The 16669-nt window shown below is 35.0% G+C and overlaps 2 protein-coding genes across 2 annotated transcripts; both read right to left on the reverse strand.

Annotated features, from left to right (window-relative positions):
- Nucleotides 1–5018: 5018 nt before the first annotated feature.
- Nucleotides 5019–8248, reverse strand: LOC123706270. Its single transcript, XM_045655454.1, has 3 exons — nucleotides 8059–8248; nucleotides 6808–7148; nucleotides 5019–6215 (listed from the first exon to the last, which is right to left on the reverse strand). The coding sequence occupies exons 2-3, from the start codon at nucleotides 7141–7143 to the stop codon at nucleotides 5259–5261; spliced, it is 1293 nt and encodes a 430-aa protein (XP_045511410.1). The 5' UTR covers nucleotides 7144–7148; nucleotides 8059–8248; the 3' UTR covers nucleotides 5019–5258.
- Nucleotides 8249–8493: 245 nt separating this feature from the next.
- On the reverse strand, nucleotides 8494–11832 carry LOC123706023 (uncharacterized protein K02A2.6-like). The gene is made up of 2 exons (XM_045655148.1): nucleotides 10020–11832; nucleotides 8494–9878 (listed from the first exon to the last, which is right to left on the reverse strand). Exons 1-2 carry the CDS (start codon nucleotides 11830–11832, stop codon nucleotides 8494–8496), a joined length of 3198 nt encoding a protein of 1065 aa, XP_045511104.1.
- Between the last annotated feature and the right edge of the window lie 4837 nt (nucleotides 11833–16669).

The raw sequence follows: 16669 nt of genomic DNA on the forward strand, positions 1-16669 counted from the left end.
AGATTTTGAATATAGTATGGAAAAAAGTTTAAAGTGATGTCATTTCACATTAAATAAATATCGATTGTTTCAGTTTGTAGCCCTTTCAATAAATATATATCTGTATCGTATCTGACTACAAGTTAAAAAGAGACTATTTTTTAATTTCTATAGATATGGCAGTATGAGTTTTAAATTATGTTGACATATTTTCTACCAAAATGATAGCTACAAATAGTACCTATTAGGAGTCCAGTCTGTTTAAAGACCGCATCTATTTTTTACGCAATCTAGAAGAGCACGAAAATCTAAAAAATGGAAACCTTAAAAAATCTTGTTTAAATTTATGTGCATAATTACGTAAATATTAGGGAAGAAAAAGATAGATATTATAATAATTATTGTATTTTTATCGATACGTGACTTTACCACTTTGTCAAGCACTAAGCCTGTCAAACTATTTTCTTTTTCATCCTAAAACAAAAAGGTTATATTATAAAAGGAGGTTCTATGTTCGTATAATAATAATTTTAATTTATTTTTGCATATTTTGTGTTTTTTAATTTAATTCAATTTATCGTTTTAAAAATAATTTAGTAGGTATACCTACATACAAGTATTGTTAATTCTGGTTTAAAATAATTATTGAATACTTATATGTATCATACAAATATCAAGCATTATAAATAATTTAGGTAGGAACCTACATTAAAATAGCCTTCAGCGTCCAAAAAAGACAAGATTTCGAAATATAGCACTGAAAAAAACGTACCTATTTACTTTTACAAGGTATATATTTTATTGAGATTGTTTCTTCTTGTAAATTCATATTTAGGCTACACCATTTTTTAATTTTAACGGGTTTTAATCTCAAAATTACCACAAAGTCAACTGTGAAAAAAAGCAAACAGAAATATACAGGCCGAATTGATAACCTCCTCCATTTTTGAAGTCGGTTAAATATCAAAAAGGTAACAGCCCTATAGCTATACGTCATAAGGGGCTTAGTTTCTGTCTCTGTCTGTCTGTCAACTGTGGTTTAGAGATGCGCAAAATTGATTATTGCTGCACTATTTGATCACGATTTTTCTGTACTAGATTTTCACCCAATATTGAATTAAAGAAAAATTGATAGTTTACGGTTTTTCAAAGAGGTAATTACTTCTTTGAAAAACACTTTGAAGAACTTACAATGACTAAGTTTAAAAAATGTGACCCATATAAATTTATAAATTAAGTCATCAAAATTCAAAGTTATTAAATTATCTCCCTTATCCATTTGGGTTAATTCGCAATGCTTTTTTTAAATGCGATAGTTTAACTTTAGACTTTTATAAATAAAATTAATAAATAAATTTTATCGAAATCTATGCTTATTTGTGCGTTTATCTATGAACACGTGTATCCGAATAACCTCAATTTAATTTGAATACATTTTGTGATTCCAGTAGACTTTAGGCTAGAGTAATGACCTCGGAATACCTACATGATACCAATTTCATCCTATTTCTATGTAAACATTTATTATTATAATATTATGTAGGTATACTTTAGATTTTAGCTATTGTAAAACGTACAGCTAGCTTGTTGCGTTTGTAGCAATCGATTCTTTTTATATAATCGGATATCTCACATTAACTATCTATTTAGTTAAATATTTAATACATTCTGTTAAAATAACTCCTTTTTGCGCCATTACAAAACTGCGAATCTTCTCAAGCTATTGATAATGACGTAAATATCATAATTCTTATTTGGCACAGATACCTACGCTTGCAACACAAAAAAATCTTTATCTTGAACATGAACATACCTAATAAATTAATAATTGCCTTATAATATTATATCAAGTATGAACATAGATTAGTATGTAACATATAGTAGGTAAACCTATAAATAGTTTTTGCATAGTATTCAAAATAGAGTACCTACATAATAAAATAATAATTGCCTTAGCGAGACACAGGTGAGGTGTCGTTTTTCGTATTAGTTGCAATCTATGCGTCTCTACTTACCTATTACCTATGTAAATAGGAATATTAATATACATGAACATAATCCTCTTTAGCTCTTAAAACAAGGGATATTCACAAAACAAGAGAAGAAAGGTAACTATCTCTTCATCGGAAATAAACACGCAATCAAATATTGCCTCTAGGCTCCATCTAAGTACTTACATTTTATAGGAATATTCATGCTAACACACCGCGACCGGTCTAGATAGTAAAAGGGAATCATACCTATTCTTAAAGCGATAACAAATACAAATAGAATAATAAGTCAAAATTGAAACTGAATAACCCTCATTCATCAGTGTATAATAATTAATCATTAATATGATAAAACTTTTTAAATGCTGCTTATAGGATGTTCTGATGCGTTATAAATATCGTAAACTTTTGCTGTTTATCCTACCTTCTTAGTGGGACGTCAATGAAACACCGGGTGTGGAGTCTGACTAGTTTATTAAAACTATTAGAACTACCGACAGTGAATTATTACCAAACCACCCTCCATTTTTCCCCTCTTACAAATACATACATATTTAAATCCAAAATACAACTTAAAATAACAAGAACTTAACCAATACTTAACATTTTTATTTATTTTTTTTTTTTTTTTTTTTTTACTCGTTATTAAACAACTTACGGGAACGCTCGTAAGCTCGTACAGCTCGAGCTGATGCACCGTCAGGAGGAGGGGTGGGGGAGCGCGTGACTGAATTTGCAGTCGATTTACCTGTATCCTTGTCGGTCGCGTCCTGGTCCGCCTCCTCCTCCTCCGCCACATCAGCACATGTCCCGTCAGCACCATCGCTTGCGGGGGCACAATTAGTCGAGTTATTCAAATTCGGCCGGGATAAAGAGAATCGACTTTTACGGTTCCCACTATTCAGTGAAATAATTTGATCTTGATGCCTACGCCATTCAACCCCGTCATCAACCTTCACCTTATAAGAAACAGGGCCGGTCTTTTGCGTCACATTACCCTCGACCCATTTAGGCGACTTACTGGAATAACTACGTACAAGTACGGGATCCCCGTTCTCGAAATTCCTATCCTGACCTCCCTTGTTAGCCATCTGCCTCTGCTGTGCCGTGCGCACCTCTGCACCGACGTCTGGACGTAACGCGTCTAAGCGACCGCGCAGACGGTGGCCTAAAAGCGCTACGGCCGGCGACACTTTAGTCGTGGCGTGCTCAACGTTACGATATTGAAATAAAAACTTCGACAGTGCTTTAGAAATATTTTCGCCTTCATAAATAGCTCTTTTAATTACCTTCTTTACCGTCTTAACCGCATTCTCCGCGGCCCCATTACCTTGTGGTCTGTACGGTGCCGACGTTACATGTTGTATACAATTTTTATCACAGTAAGTTTTAAAATCTATAGACGAGAACGGGGGCCCAAGCAGCAACCAAGCGTAATGAACACCTAAAAAGCAGCTAATGTATCACTTAACGCTGTTTTACAGCTGTATAAGAACGTTGATAAGACATTGTAGTGTTATAATGTCGGTTTAGGAGTAATTATTCAGCTCTAACTGTATTAAGTCTGTATTAAGGAGTCAAAGTACGCTTAAAGTTCTAAATCAGTGTATGATAACTGTCATGTACAGCTTTAAGTTTCCTGTAACGCTTTAATCTCATTTTAGTATTAAAGCTATACAATAGCTGCATTTTGCATACCGACACTTACTGAATACAGCTTAGAGCTGTATTATGGTGGTCCTCAAATCTTATTTCTGTATTATGAAGTAGGCAAACTCTCTTCTACAGCTTCTTTTTATGGTGTAATTGTACACCCTTTTACTGACGATAGCTGTCTAATTTCTGTCTTTGAGAGTATTAAACAGCAATAAAAATAAATGACGCCTATAGTACTGTCTTAATCTGTATAAGTGACAGTCGCCATTTTGAATTATTGTGCATTGTACGCTATTTTGTGATTGTTTTAAAAATATGTGGAAAAAGCGAAAAAGATTTGGTGCTATTAGAAGAAAGATTGAACAGGAATATTTAAATATTACAAATTATCAACAAAATGAAATAACTGCCGAGGAACATGGAGATATTGCAACAGATCAGATCACCTACAGTCAAGCGTCAGAACCGTCGACATCTAATGAAAGGGGTTCCGTAGAAAATATTATTGTGAATGATCAAAGTTATATCAGGTGTAACTTATTAGCTTTACCTTCTGCAACTGATGACGACTTTTTATCATGCAGCAGTTCAATTGACGGACCATTGTTAATCCTGAAGATGTAAAAATGAAACTAGTATGTATAGAACATAAAAACCAATTATATTTTATACCCCTTTTGCACACAGTTTGATAGAGAAATAAAATTTATTATAATTTATATAGATTTTTTATTTTTTATCAGTTTTCATAATAATACAATTGCAATACTCATAGCAAAGTAATTTTCTACATATTATCTATAAACCGTGAAATTTAAGTATTAGGTTCCGTTTGTCAGGAGAACCATGAATATAAACAACTTTCACTTAGGGGCCTACTTACTATCTTGAAAAAAAAAGCAATAGCTATATCATACAAATTAGTCGAATAAGTATTGATATAAGTAAGAATGTAATTTATTGTAATCAAACAGCTGGCTTTTGAATATGAGCTAGAGTTAGTCCCAAAGTAAAAGATTTTCATAATCATGAATTAAATATCTTCACTAACGGAACCTTATAACTAATAACTCTTCACGGTTTATACAGGGTGTAAAAAAGAGTATAGAAACTTATGGATATTGTTTTCCTCGAGGATTATAAGTTAAATAAAAAAAATTGACTTCCTTAATTTAACGTCTGTTTTCAGAGGAAAATTGTTTAGTTTTCATTTTTAATTAGCTAAGTATTTAAATTAAATGCAATGCAAAATAAAAAGAAGTTTTAGTTATTACTTATGTGTTTTTGGTAAGTATTAAACTAACATAACTACTATGTAAAATACTATATAAAATAAGTTTTGGTATATGTTTTGTCTTAAGGACAATCACAGTCTTTTGATTATGTATCTTCTTAAAAAATAGGTTAGCTTAACAAAATCTTTTTTTCCAGTCAGTCTTATAACATACTAATTTATAATAGTTTAATTACTACTTTGTCTTATAAGAAAATCACAGCCACGAGATTACGTGTTTTTAAAACAACTTAATTCTACGTTTTTTGAACCGATGTTATAGCTAAAGAATCACTTTGTTAATAGGTAGTAATACCTATTAACAAAGAGATTAACAAAGAGATAGGTAGTAATACCTATTAACAAAGAGATTCTTCATCCTCCTCTCGTTCACTAGATTCTGCGTCATTTGCTATATTTTCAGAGATTTCTTCGTTCGTTTCCATATCATTTTGTATTTCCTCTTGATTTCCGGCGTTTTGTTTTTCTTGTCGTGGTCCAGTTTTTTTTGTCCTTATTCTTTTTGTAGAGGCTCTTTCGTTTTTATTCAGTTTCCTTTTGCCAGAGTTTTTTAACACAGACTTGAAAAAATTTTCGTTATCAGTCAGGGTGTAAGTGCCATCCCAGGACCTTACAAGTTCAAAGAAAAAGTTAAGGATGTTTTTGTATTTTTTCAAACCAAATTTAGTCTCCTCGCTCTTCCTGCTCCCCCCTGTCCAAGAGCATTTACACAGAAATTCCCGAGATAGAAACATGTCTAGTATTTTATAGGCGCATGTTGCCCCTTTGCCCTCTGATTTTGGACATACAAAAGAATATTGTGTTAAAAGTTTAATTTTATTTTTTTTGTCCAATAGAAATGACTCCATCTTCTCTAGGTCTGCAATAGAATCAATAGGTTTTATGATGAAAGCTTCACTATCAAATCTTAGTTTGGATTCGGCCAATGAAACCACATCTGCATTTTTGTTCAGATCCTGTTTGGAAAATCCATCTTCTAGTTGTACCGATAAGCTTGCCAATTTATGAAATATTTTTTTTTGATTAGTTTCCAGAATGTTTATTTTTTGTTCCATATTATACTGATTTTGCAAAATTTTTTGTAGATACTGAATAGTCTGATTGACATCATTATTTTGCTGGGTTTCAATAGGAATTTGAGTTTCAAAGGGCAAGGTTACCATGCTGCCCGAATTTGTTTCTACATCTGGTTCATTCACGACGTATTGAACAATATATTCCGCTGCAGTTGAAGCGTCCAGATCGGGATGTAAAGAAGCTGATGAAGTGGATGGTTGAGTTGGTGTCTTAAAAACCTGAAACAACATAAAATAAATATTATCAAAAACATCATAAAATGTTATCAAAACTGCAATATATTTATAAGTCTAATACGGAATGTAAACATTTCAAACAAAATACTCATATTGAATCTATATATAATATTATACATATATAATACATTGTATTGAATAGGTATAAAGCGCGCTGGTGCCGAACCACGCGCCGCTCGTCAACGAGGCTGGGTCGCTGAACGATCGTCAAATATCAAATATGGCTCTGTGCCTTATTTATTAACTCATCACGAATCCGCTAAAACTGCTAGACCCATAATTTAATTTAAGTTAATTTAATTTATTTTACAGTTAGTAGACATTCGCGGAAAAAGTAAGGATTTTGCGATGAGCTGGCATTAAGGGGGTCTAAAAGACCTCGCAAGTTTTAAGACAATCCTCAATAAAAACTACTTATTCTAACCGTGCAATGACTGGGAGGTTCGTCTAGTGAACCTATAAAATGTAAAGTATAAATGCAATTGGGTGCGGATTTTGAAAATTTGAGTACGTCTGCTTACTTGCTGAGACCACACTACTAATCAAAATAATGTAAAAAGTAAAATATACAAACCAACTGCTCTGCTAAAGCGTTGTAGTTCACGTATTCTTTTTGACATTGCACTTTGCTGTTTTGTATTTCTCTGTCGGTGTCATCCGTATCGCTTCTTTCAAGCATAAGCCCTAATTCTCTCTCTGCTTCCGAAAAGGACGGTATTGAGTGTCTTTTTACTCGACACCTTGAGGCTGACCATCCAGTTGCAGGTAAACAATTTTCATTCATGACCAATTTGCGCACATCTAAGCAGTTTTTTGGCCATTTCAAAATGCCATTTGTTTCCCATAAACTGGGTACAATGAAAAGTAAACATTTCCCTTTCTCGACTGTCTCCACAATCTTGAACGGCATTTTTCCTAAAAAATAAATAAATATGTAAGTACTTATTTTATTATAAAAGGGTTTTTTAAAAACAAGATTTTATGTAGGTAATTTACAAGTCCATACAAAAAATCTATTTAGTTCAATCAAACAACATGAAGGTAGTTTCTATTTCAGACAGATCGATAACAGGTTATAAGTTGTGAGGCTAAAAACGCTATAAAAAAATGAAATGAGCCTTGAATAGTAATTAGTAATTCAGAATACACTAGCCTTGTATTTCAACAAAGATTTTAGGGTTTTGTAGAAGCCTCTATTTAATATTTCAAAGTGGATTCGTGTTATTATAATGTTCATAAACCTAAACTTATAATTATTTCCCAGATGTAGTAGGTGCATTGTGAGAATTGATGAATTGCATATGTTTTGGACTGCATCACTTTATTTATTTCTTTACAAATTCTAGGCCGCAAATCTACAATAATTGCTTTGAAATTTATAAAAAATATGTAACTTTAATAGTTTATTTTCGAAAACGTGATGTGATCTCTCAGCGCATTTTGGTTTTTCACTTAATATTACGTATCTCTAAAAAGGGTTACAGGTTACGTTCGAAACACTGCTATGCAACATTATTAGTAAATTTATTCGTTTATACAGCCCATCAACCACTAAAAGCTGAATACTAGTATCCATTACCTACATAGTACAGCTATTAATGCTATAAGACCATCAAAATAGAATTTAGGCTGCTTAGCAAATTGTCGCCATTTTATCAATTACAAATCGAAGATTACGAACATGAATACATAAAAATTAGACTAATGTTTTTATGTTTATCAATATTTTCAGTTTGTCCAATAACCTACCATGCACCAATGAGGCTATACGTCCATTAATTCAAACATTTTTAAATTCTAACCTATAAAAACCATATTTACTTACCTTATTTAATATCTCTTCCTTTGTTATTTTGCTGGCGCGTTTATTTTTTATCACAAAACATATATATGTCCACAATAAACTTATTTTTGCACGATAATGCGAATCTCCAAATCTTTAAACACAATAGCGACTAGCGTTTACAACAAATAAATGTCACTTGGATTATAAAATAACGCCATCATTAAAATAATCTTCTGTTTCGTTTTAATTCTTTTGTAACTATTTATTCAACAGACTTTTTACAAACGTAAAGCTTAACAAGTGAGTAACAATGTAGTAATTGGAGTGTATTGGTTTCCTCGTACACCATAGTACAGCCGCAAAACAGCTATTATGCAGCCTATTTTATGCTTATACAGCTACTGTACAGCTAATATAACGCAAAACGCTGCATAATTTGTGCCAATTTCAGGGGTATAAGTTCTGTATAAGCGCTTATACAGCCTTCATGCAGCCAAGAAATACAGCATTATGAGTATAAACGAACTTTAATAGCGCTGTTATACAGCTTGTGATGCTGCTTGGGGGGCCATTATCAGTAACTAGCTGTGACGGTAATCCGAATCTAGCAAACATAGACCTCAACACTGACACCGTGGATTCAGTGTCTGTTCGTTTCATTGCACTTACCTCAATCCATTTCGAGAAAGCGTCAACTAATATAAAATATTTTACACCCCCACATTCAGCAAAATCCGCATGAACCCTTTGCCAGGGCCCTAGGGGAAACTCCCAAGGATGTAAAGTGGCGTGGGGCGGAGCGTCCCGAACCACTCGACATGCCTCACAAGATCGACACAAATTCTCTATATCTGCATCCAAAGCAGGCCAATAAACGTAATTACGAGCCAGACTTTTCATTTTGTTCACTCCTAAATGCCCTTGGTGAATTTCCTCCAGGACCCTCGCGCGTAGCGGAGGTGGAACAACAAGCCTGTATTTAAAGATCAGACACCCCAATTCGTGTATGATTTCGTCCTTACGTGCGAAATAAGCCTGCTCCTCCTCACAGCTGGCGCGAGCCGGCCATCCAAACAAAACATATCCTTTGATTTTACATAATAATTTATCTTTATATGTCTCCGCCGCAATATCTTTAAAACTTACAGGCAATGAATCTTTAACTAAATCTACATAACTTAACGCTTCCGTGGGGCTCCGCTCACACGGAAGGGGCAGACGAGACAACGCATCCGCGGGACCGTTCTCACAAGATCTCACGAATTCTACCTTGAAGTCATAGGCTGATAAACGCACGGCCCACCTTTGTAAACGGCTTGCAGCTGTTTGTGGTGTTCCCCCCTTTTTACCGAAAATATGTGATAAGGGTTGATGATCGGTACGCAATATGAACGATCTCCCATACAAATATTGATGGTGTTTAGTTACCCCAAAATAAATCGCGAGCGCCTCCTTGTCTAACTGACTATAATTCCGCTCCGCCGAATTGAGCGACCGTGAAACACAGCTGATAGGGCGCTCACTCCCGCCCGAGTAGCGATGCGCCAGGACCGCGCCCACCCCGTACGCACTGCTGTCCACTGACAAAATGAGTTCCCGACCGTCTTCATAATGCGCTAATACTTTATCACAGGTGAGAGCATTTTTAGCTGCAATAAAAGCCTCCTCACATCTCGAATCCCATGTCCAATCGATGTCTTTTTTTAAAAGTGCATGCAAGGGTTGTAACATTATGCTTAAATTTGTAATGAATTTCCCATAATAATTTAACATTCCTAAAAAACTTTTTAATTGTGTAATATTCTGGGGCCTCGGGGCCTCAGTAATAGCGGCTAGTTTATTTGGATCGGGACGTAATCCTGTTTTATCGATGATAAAACCTAAATATTTTACACTTTTTTGTAAAAAACTGCATTTTTCAAATTTAACAGTAAAACCCATAGCCCGTAACCGTTCTAATACTGTACGTAAATTTCTTAAATGACTTTTCCTATCCACACCGGTAACACAGACGTCGTCCAAAAATACAACAGTATTTGGAACACCCCGAAGGGTTTCCTCCATGATCTTTTGAAACTTCTCCGGGATACACGACAAACCGAATGGAGTGCGACGATATACAAATGTACCGACGTGCGTAGTTATAGCCGTATAACGCTGTGAATCATCCGATAACAAGCATTGTTGATAACTATGTTTTAAATCAATTTTTGAATACTCTTCTCCCCCACTCAGTGAAGCGAACAACTCCTCGATCCGAGGAAGTGGATATGGATCACGCTTAAGGATCGGATTTATAGTAATTTTATAATCACCGCAAATTCTTATATCGCCGCATTCTTTAACCACGGGTACTATCGGCGTCCCATAATCGGATGACTCAACGCGGTAAATAATTCCCTCTCGCTCTAACCGCGCCAGCTCGCTCTCAACGCGAGCGCGCAGTGCTAACGGCACAGGCCGCGCGCGCACGTATACGGGCTTCTCATCCTTTACATATAACGTTATTGTTTTTTTACAAGTTCCTAACTTCTCCGTAAACACCTCCGGAAATTCACACATTAATTGACTCACAAAGGGATCGCTCCCTACATCCTCATTAATTTCCTGTAAATCTATGGCTATATTTTTAACTCCAAGAGCGCGTACCCACTCTCTGCCTAACAAAGGACGTCCCCCGTTCTTAATTACATAAAGTTTACAATTATACACTGAGACCTTACCGAGGGTTACATATACATTAATAAATCCAAGCGAGTTTATCGTCGAACCGACATAACTGCGTATGTTTATATTATTAGCTAATACAGTTTTATTATAAAAATTACGCCTAAAAAAATCTTCGCTTATGGTCGAAATTCGGCTGCCGGTATCGACTTCGAACTCGATTGGACGTCCATCCACTTTAACCATAACTAAATAAGGTTGGTCACCTGTACCGTCCACTTGGATGTTGAAAAATTCCTCGTCTCGCTCATCGTCACTCACGTAATTATGTCGGGCGTTCGCCCGCCCTTTGCCACTCACTGATTTACACATATTTTTTAAATGGCCACGTACACCACACTCATCACAATTATAATTAGCAAACCGGCACTTATCCGCCCGGTGCGGCCTCCCACACCGCCAGCAGCGGCCGGTGCCGCCAGCACCGCCGCCCGCGCCGCTCCCGCCGCCGCCGTGCTGTGCGGGCGGGCGCGCGGCCCCGCGAAGCTGCGAGCGCCGTACGCTCGCCTGGTGCAGGCCTTCGCCCGCCGCCGACCCGCCGCCGCCGCCCACGCCTGCTGCGCTCGGGGCTGCGCTCACCTCTGCGTGTCGCTCCGCCGCCTCCAAAGCCAGAGCCAGCTCCACGGCCTGTTTATAATTTATGTCTTTTTCGGCAAAAATTCGCGATCGCATCGCCTCACTCGCCAATCCAGACACGAACTGGTCACGTAAGTTCTCTTCCAGGTTGCTGCCGAAATTGCACGTCGTCGCCAAATGTTTTAAATTATGCAGGTATTCGGTGAGCGGCTCGCCGACGACCTGTCGACGCAAGCGAAAAACATGGCGCTCGGCTATCTCAGAACGCTGTGGTTCTAGATGCTGTGTTACTAGGCGAACGAGCTCCTCGAACGATTTTGATTCCGGATGCTCCGGCGAACACAAATCGCACATTAGAGAATACGTAGTATCTCCAACTATGGTGATGAGTAACGGCACTTGTAATTCTTGCCTGATTTCATTCAACAATATGTATTGTCTTACACGGCGAACGTATGCCGGCCATTGTTTGGAGTTAACATCAAACGGCTCCAATTTCCCTATAGGCATGTTCACAACCCTTTACTTCACTTACTCACGTCACGCGTAGTTCCGACTCGTCGCCAATGGGACGTCAATGAAACACCGGGTGTGGAGTCTGACTAGTTTATTAAAACTATTAGAACTACCGACAGTGAATTATTACCAAACCACCCTCCACTTAGGTAAATAAGAGTTTCAGCGCAATTCGCTTCGTTTGATCTTATCAAAAATTATATGAACATAAATGTATCTGGTAGAACAATTTAGCTTGAATAAAGACGGATGAATAGATTTTAGTCTAGCTAAAATACTTGTATGACAAGTAGACCTTAGAAGTTTAAGGTCATTCAGCAGTCGGTATTTATCTCTGAGAATCGTCCGTTTTGTTTCTTAATCATTACCTGCCTAAGCAAGTATCTAAGTATGTACCTAGGCTGTAGGCATTAGAATGATTTAAATCGAAATCAATATAACAATATAAACTGTGTAACACTTCACGGCGAAACCAAAGAGCCGATTTGGATAAACTTTGACATGAAAATACCAAGACCATCAGACATGGGGTGGGTTTTTCAACATTTTCAACTTAATTTGTCTGTAAATGTTGTCGGAGAAGAAAAGCAGGCAAAGCTCTACATTGTCGCTTTATTCGTAAATAAGTATGGCTGTGGCTGGTAATAATAAGTGTACCTAAGAGGAAAACACATAAATGAAACATTAAACAAATTTAAATATTGTTTGTCGCTAGACGCTACGTCTTCATTTTGCAAAATACTTACCATGCAACACTATCGTCCGATCCGATGACGTCACAGTCTCGAAGGCCCGCGAGGTCTGAACTCTGAATGTGTTGAATATTTGCAACCTTCGTGTTTGGGTTTATCTGTATATCTAATGTTATGTAATGCGGTAAATTTTGTTGATTTGTTTTTAAGTTAATGAGTGAACTTGAGATGTTATCTACCCAACATAATGAGTTAGGTATTATTTGTTAAAAGCAGTGTAATAAATTTTTGACTCCGAATTGGAAGAACATAAAAACAGTTTTCAATGATGTTTTTAAATCTAGTAAATCATGTTCAAAAATCGAAGAAATAATTTATTTTTATATTTATATCTTATGCAGAAAAGGATAGATTATTCGATAGGTACTAATAAACTACACGTGATCGTGAAACTATTCCTATCGGTACTAAACTAACAAACAGCCCTAAATAACCGTATAGACTATTTCCTAATAGATAAATATTATCTTTTTAACACTACATCATTGATTACAGGTTGTCTATGACATGCGTTATCGTCCTTGACGTTGCGTAAGTTCTCTTACGCATCTTGTTTGGTAATAATTCTAAGTAAATCTACTAAATTTTATGGCAATTCATCATTTCGAATGTATGCCTTGAGATGCAAGACATTTATCATTCATCCTTATACTTACGTTATTAAATTACTATACAGGGTGTCCCACCGTCGGTATTCTAAGCTCAATGGAGATTATATTTTTGCATAGGCTAAGTATGTAAAAAATACTTATAAAATTCCAGATGCATTTTCTTTTTCAAATACACGAATTCTTAAAAATCTTTGTGTACACCCCTAACAAACAACCCGCCCAACTTTGCTACCAGCACCTGAGATATCGTTTAAGATTAAGTTATGATAGACAAAATGGCATTAGCGAAGCGTTTTATGCCGCGGCCGTCGCGTCTGCACGAAGCTAGAGAAGAAAACATGAATTTTTAGGAAAAAAAATTTTTTTTGTCGTAATTTTGTTTTTTAAGTATTTTTTACGTGATCAGTGTATGCAAGACTACAAGTTCCTTCGCGCTTAGTATACCGATAGTGTATGTATACAGTATGTGTAACTAGTCTTCTCTATAAAATTTTTTAGACGATAATATTATAGTAGATACCTAATATAGATAATAAAAAATTTCTATTACTTTTATGCGTTTTATGTAAATTGCAATGAAACTTGAAATAAGATCGATAACTATGCATGTTAACAATTTGTATTTAGTCCTTGAAAGTCAAATTAATTGGATTTTATATTCATCTTTTCAATCACAAGCAAGTGGCAAATGTTGTATCCATGCATCATACTTAAATTTTTTTCTAACAATAAAATATTCACATAAAATTCCTAGGAATCGATTCAATGCTGCGATAAGTATTAGATTCGCAATACTGAAATATGGCTGAAATTATAAAATTGACAAGCAGAACCAATCGCAGGGGAAAATGCTATATTTCAGTATTTATAACATTTTGGCGTATCACAAGTTCATGTAACGGGACTAGGTCTATCCCTAGTACTATCGGTTGTGAAAGTAATTGTAAGAAAATCGCAAATAACTTTAAAATGCATTTTCATGTTGACTCATTAGCGGTGAACAATTTATATTCTGAAATTAATTTTTGTAAACAGGTAGATTTTGTAATTAAGGATGTTGATGTGGTAAGGTCATTTAGAAGTGTTAAGAGAGGTAAATCCTCTGGCCATGATAAGTTAAATATTGAACATTTAATGTATGCAGGACCCTCTCTGATCACAGTATTAACTACTTTGTTTAATTATTTTATAAAACATAACGTATTGCCATTGGAATTTATGAGGACAATTACAGTTGTCCCTATAATCAAAAACAAAATGGGTGATCATTCAGATGTTAATAATTATAGACCAGTATCTTTAGCAACTGTATTCTCAAAAGTATTTGAACAGATTTTGCTACCATCTTTACAGGATAAAATACAACTTAATGATAGACAGTTTGGATTTAGGCCTAATGTTTCTACTGATTTGGCTATATTTTCTTTAAAAAATTGTATTGCTTATTACACAGAAAGAAGAACATCAGTTTATGCATGCTTTCTCGATTTAAGTAAAGCGTTTGACCGTGTGGTGTATGATAAATTATGGGGCAAGTTGCAAAGGTCTGGTGTGTCAGATAGCATTATTCGCATTTTGAGGTTTTGGTATCAAAATCAACAGAATGTAGTAAAATGGCAAAATTCACTCTCAGATACCTACGTTCTAAATTGTGGAGTAAGACAGGGTGGTTTAACCTCTCCCTTGTTGTTTAATTTGTATATTAATGACCTGATTGAGGAACTGAGTGCGACTCATGTCGGATGTCATATTGGAGGATTTAACATTAATAATCTGAGCTATGCAGATGACATGGTTCTCCTCAGTCCCTCAATCAGAGGACTCAGAGTGTTGGTGGGAATCTGTCAGAAATATGCAAGTGAACATGGGTTACTTTATAATGAAAAAAAAAGCAATGTTTTGGTGTTTCGGTCGGGGCGGGGTCCTGACAGCGTCCCTCCGATATATCTTAATGAAACAGAGTTGGTTAATGTAAGTAAATTTAAATATTTGGGACATTTTGTTACCAGCACTCTGAGTGATGACGAGGATATAGAGAGGGAGAGAAGAAATCTATCAGTTAGGGCAAACATGATAATAAGAAGATTTAAAAAATGTAGTAGGAATGTCAAAAAGCTATTGTTCACAACCTATTGTCAGTCGTTTTATACAAGTAGCTTGTGGGTGAAGCATACACGAAAAACAATGAACACATTTAGAGTACAATACAATAATGCATTCAGGATGTTCATGGGATTGCCACGTTTTTGTAGTGCATCTCATATGTTTGTATTATACAGAGTAGATGATTTTTATGCTATATTAAGGAAAAAAATTTTTTCAATTAGGGATAGAATTAATAAAAATGATAATAGTATTTTAAAAGTTCTCAATAATATACATAATTTTATCAATAAAAAATGGCTAATAACTCTAAAATCTAAAAATAAGTATATGTAGTTTTACTAACACTAGAATAAGTACTACTAACAATATATGGGCAATGCTGCCTGATATAAATAAAGAAATAAATAAAAAATAAAATAAATATAACTTGCCTATATGCAAGAATTGCATCATTACCGATATTTGCAAAATACATCTATTTTTAGGATACCTACTGAAGTCGTAAAATTTCAACATACGTGACTGGTTTGCTGAAAATTGCAAATAGTTTCAAATGCTATGAAAAGTTAATGATCTCTTTATAAGTTAATTCCTTTTGGTTCTCTATATTTTTTCTCTCAGTGTTTTCTTAAAAGCAAGCTTAGAAACAGCTGTTCCGATTCAGACTTTTTAAATTAATATTTATTTATCGGAATATGTTAATAATTTAATATTGCATAGATATAGATTATATTATAACCACTGTGTACATCATTTCGTCTAGGTAATGCTTTACTGATAAAAATTTAAGCAGGTTAATCAAATGCATTTAAAATTTTTGTTCATAATTTTGATGATGACTAAATAAATTTATAAATCTGTTGTTGCATTGTTGCTTATTTGGAAAGCTGACATAATAATTTTCACTATTACGTAATATGTACCACTGCGAAGCCAGGGCGGACTGTTAGTCTATAATATAAAAATGTATCGCAAAATGTGTTGGTAAGCCCATAACTCGAGAACAACTGAAACGATTTCGTTAATTCTTTTTTTATTACATTTCTTGTAGTACGAGGATGGTTCTTATGGAGAAAACGTAAAAATGTACCAAGGGCAAAGCCGGGGCGGACCGCTAGTTAATTATATAATTATAATTTTAAGCATACCTACTTGCTTATACATGACCATGTAGAGCAATTATTGAACACTAAAATATTGAACTGTATTATTATTATCTATTTCATGTAGGATGTCATAATTTAATCCCATTTCAACAAAATAGTAAATGTTTTATTATTTGCCCAATTTGTCCATCTTACATAATATAAAGGAAGGATTAGGAACGAAGAAAACACCAAAACATATTCAACAATTTATTGC

This window comes from Colias croceus, chromosome 3 (genome assembly GCF_905220415.1).
Source record: "Colias croceus chromosome 3, ilColCroc2.1".
NCBI lineage: Eukaryota > Metazoa > Arthropoda > Insecta > Lepidoptera > Pieridae > Colias > Colias croceus.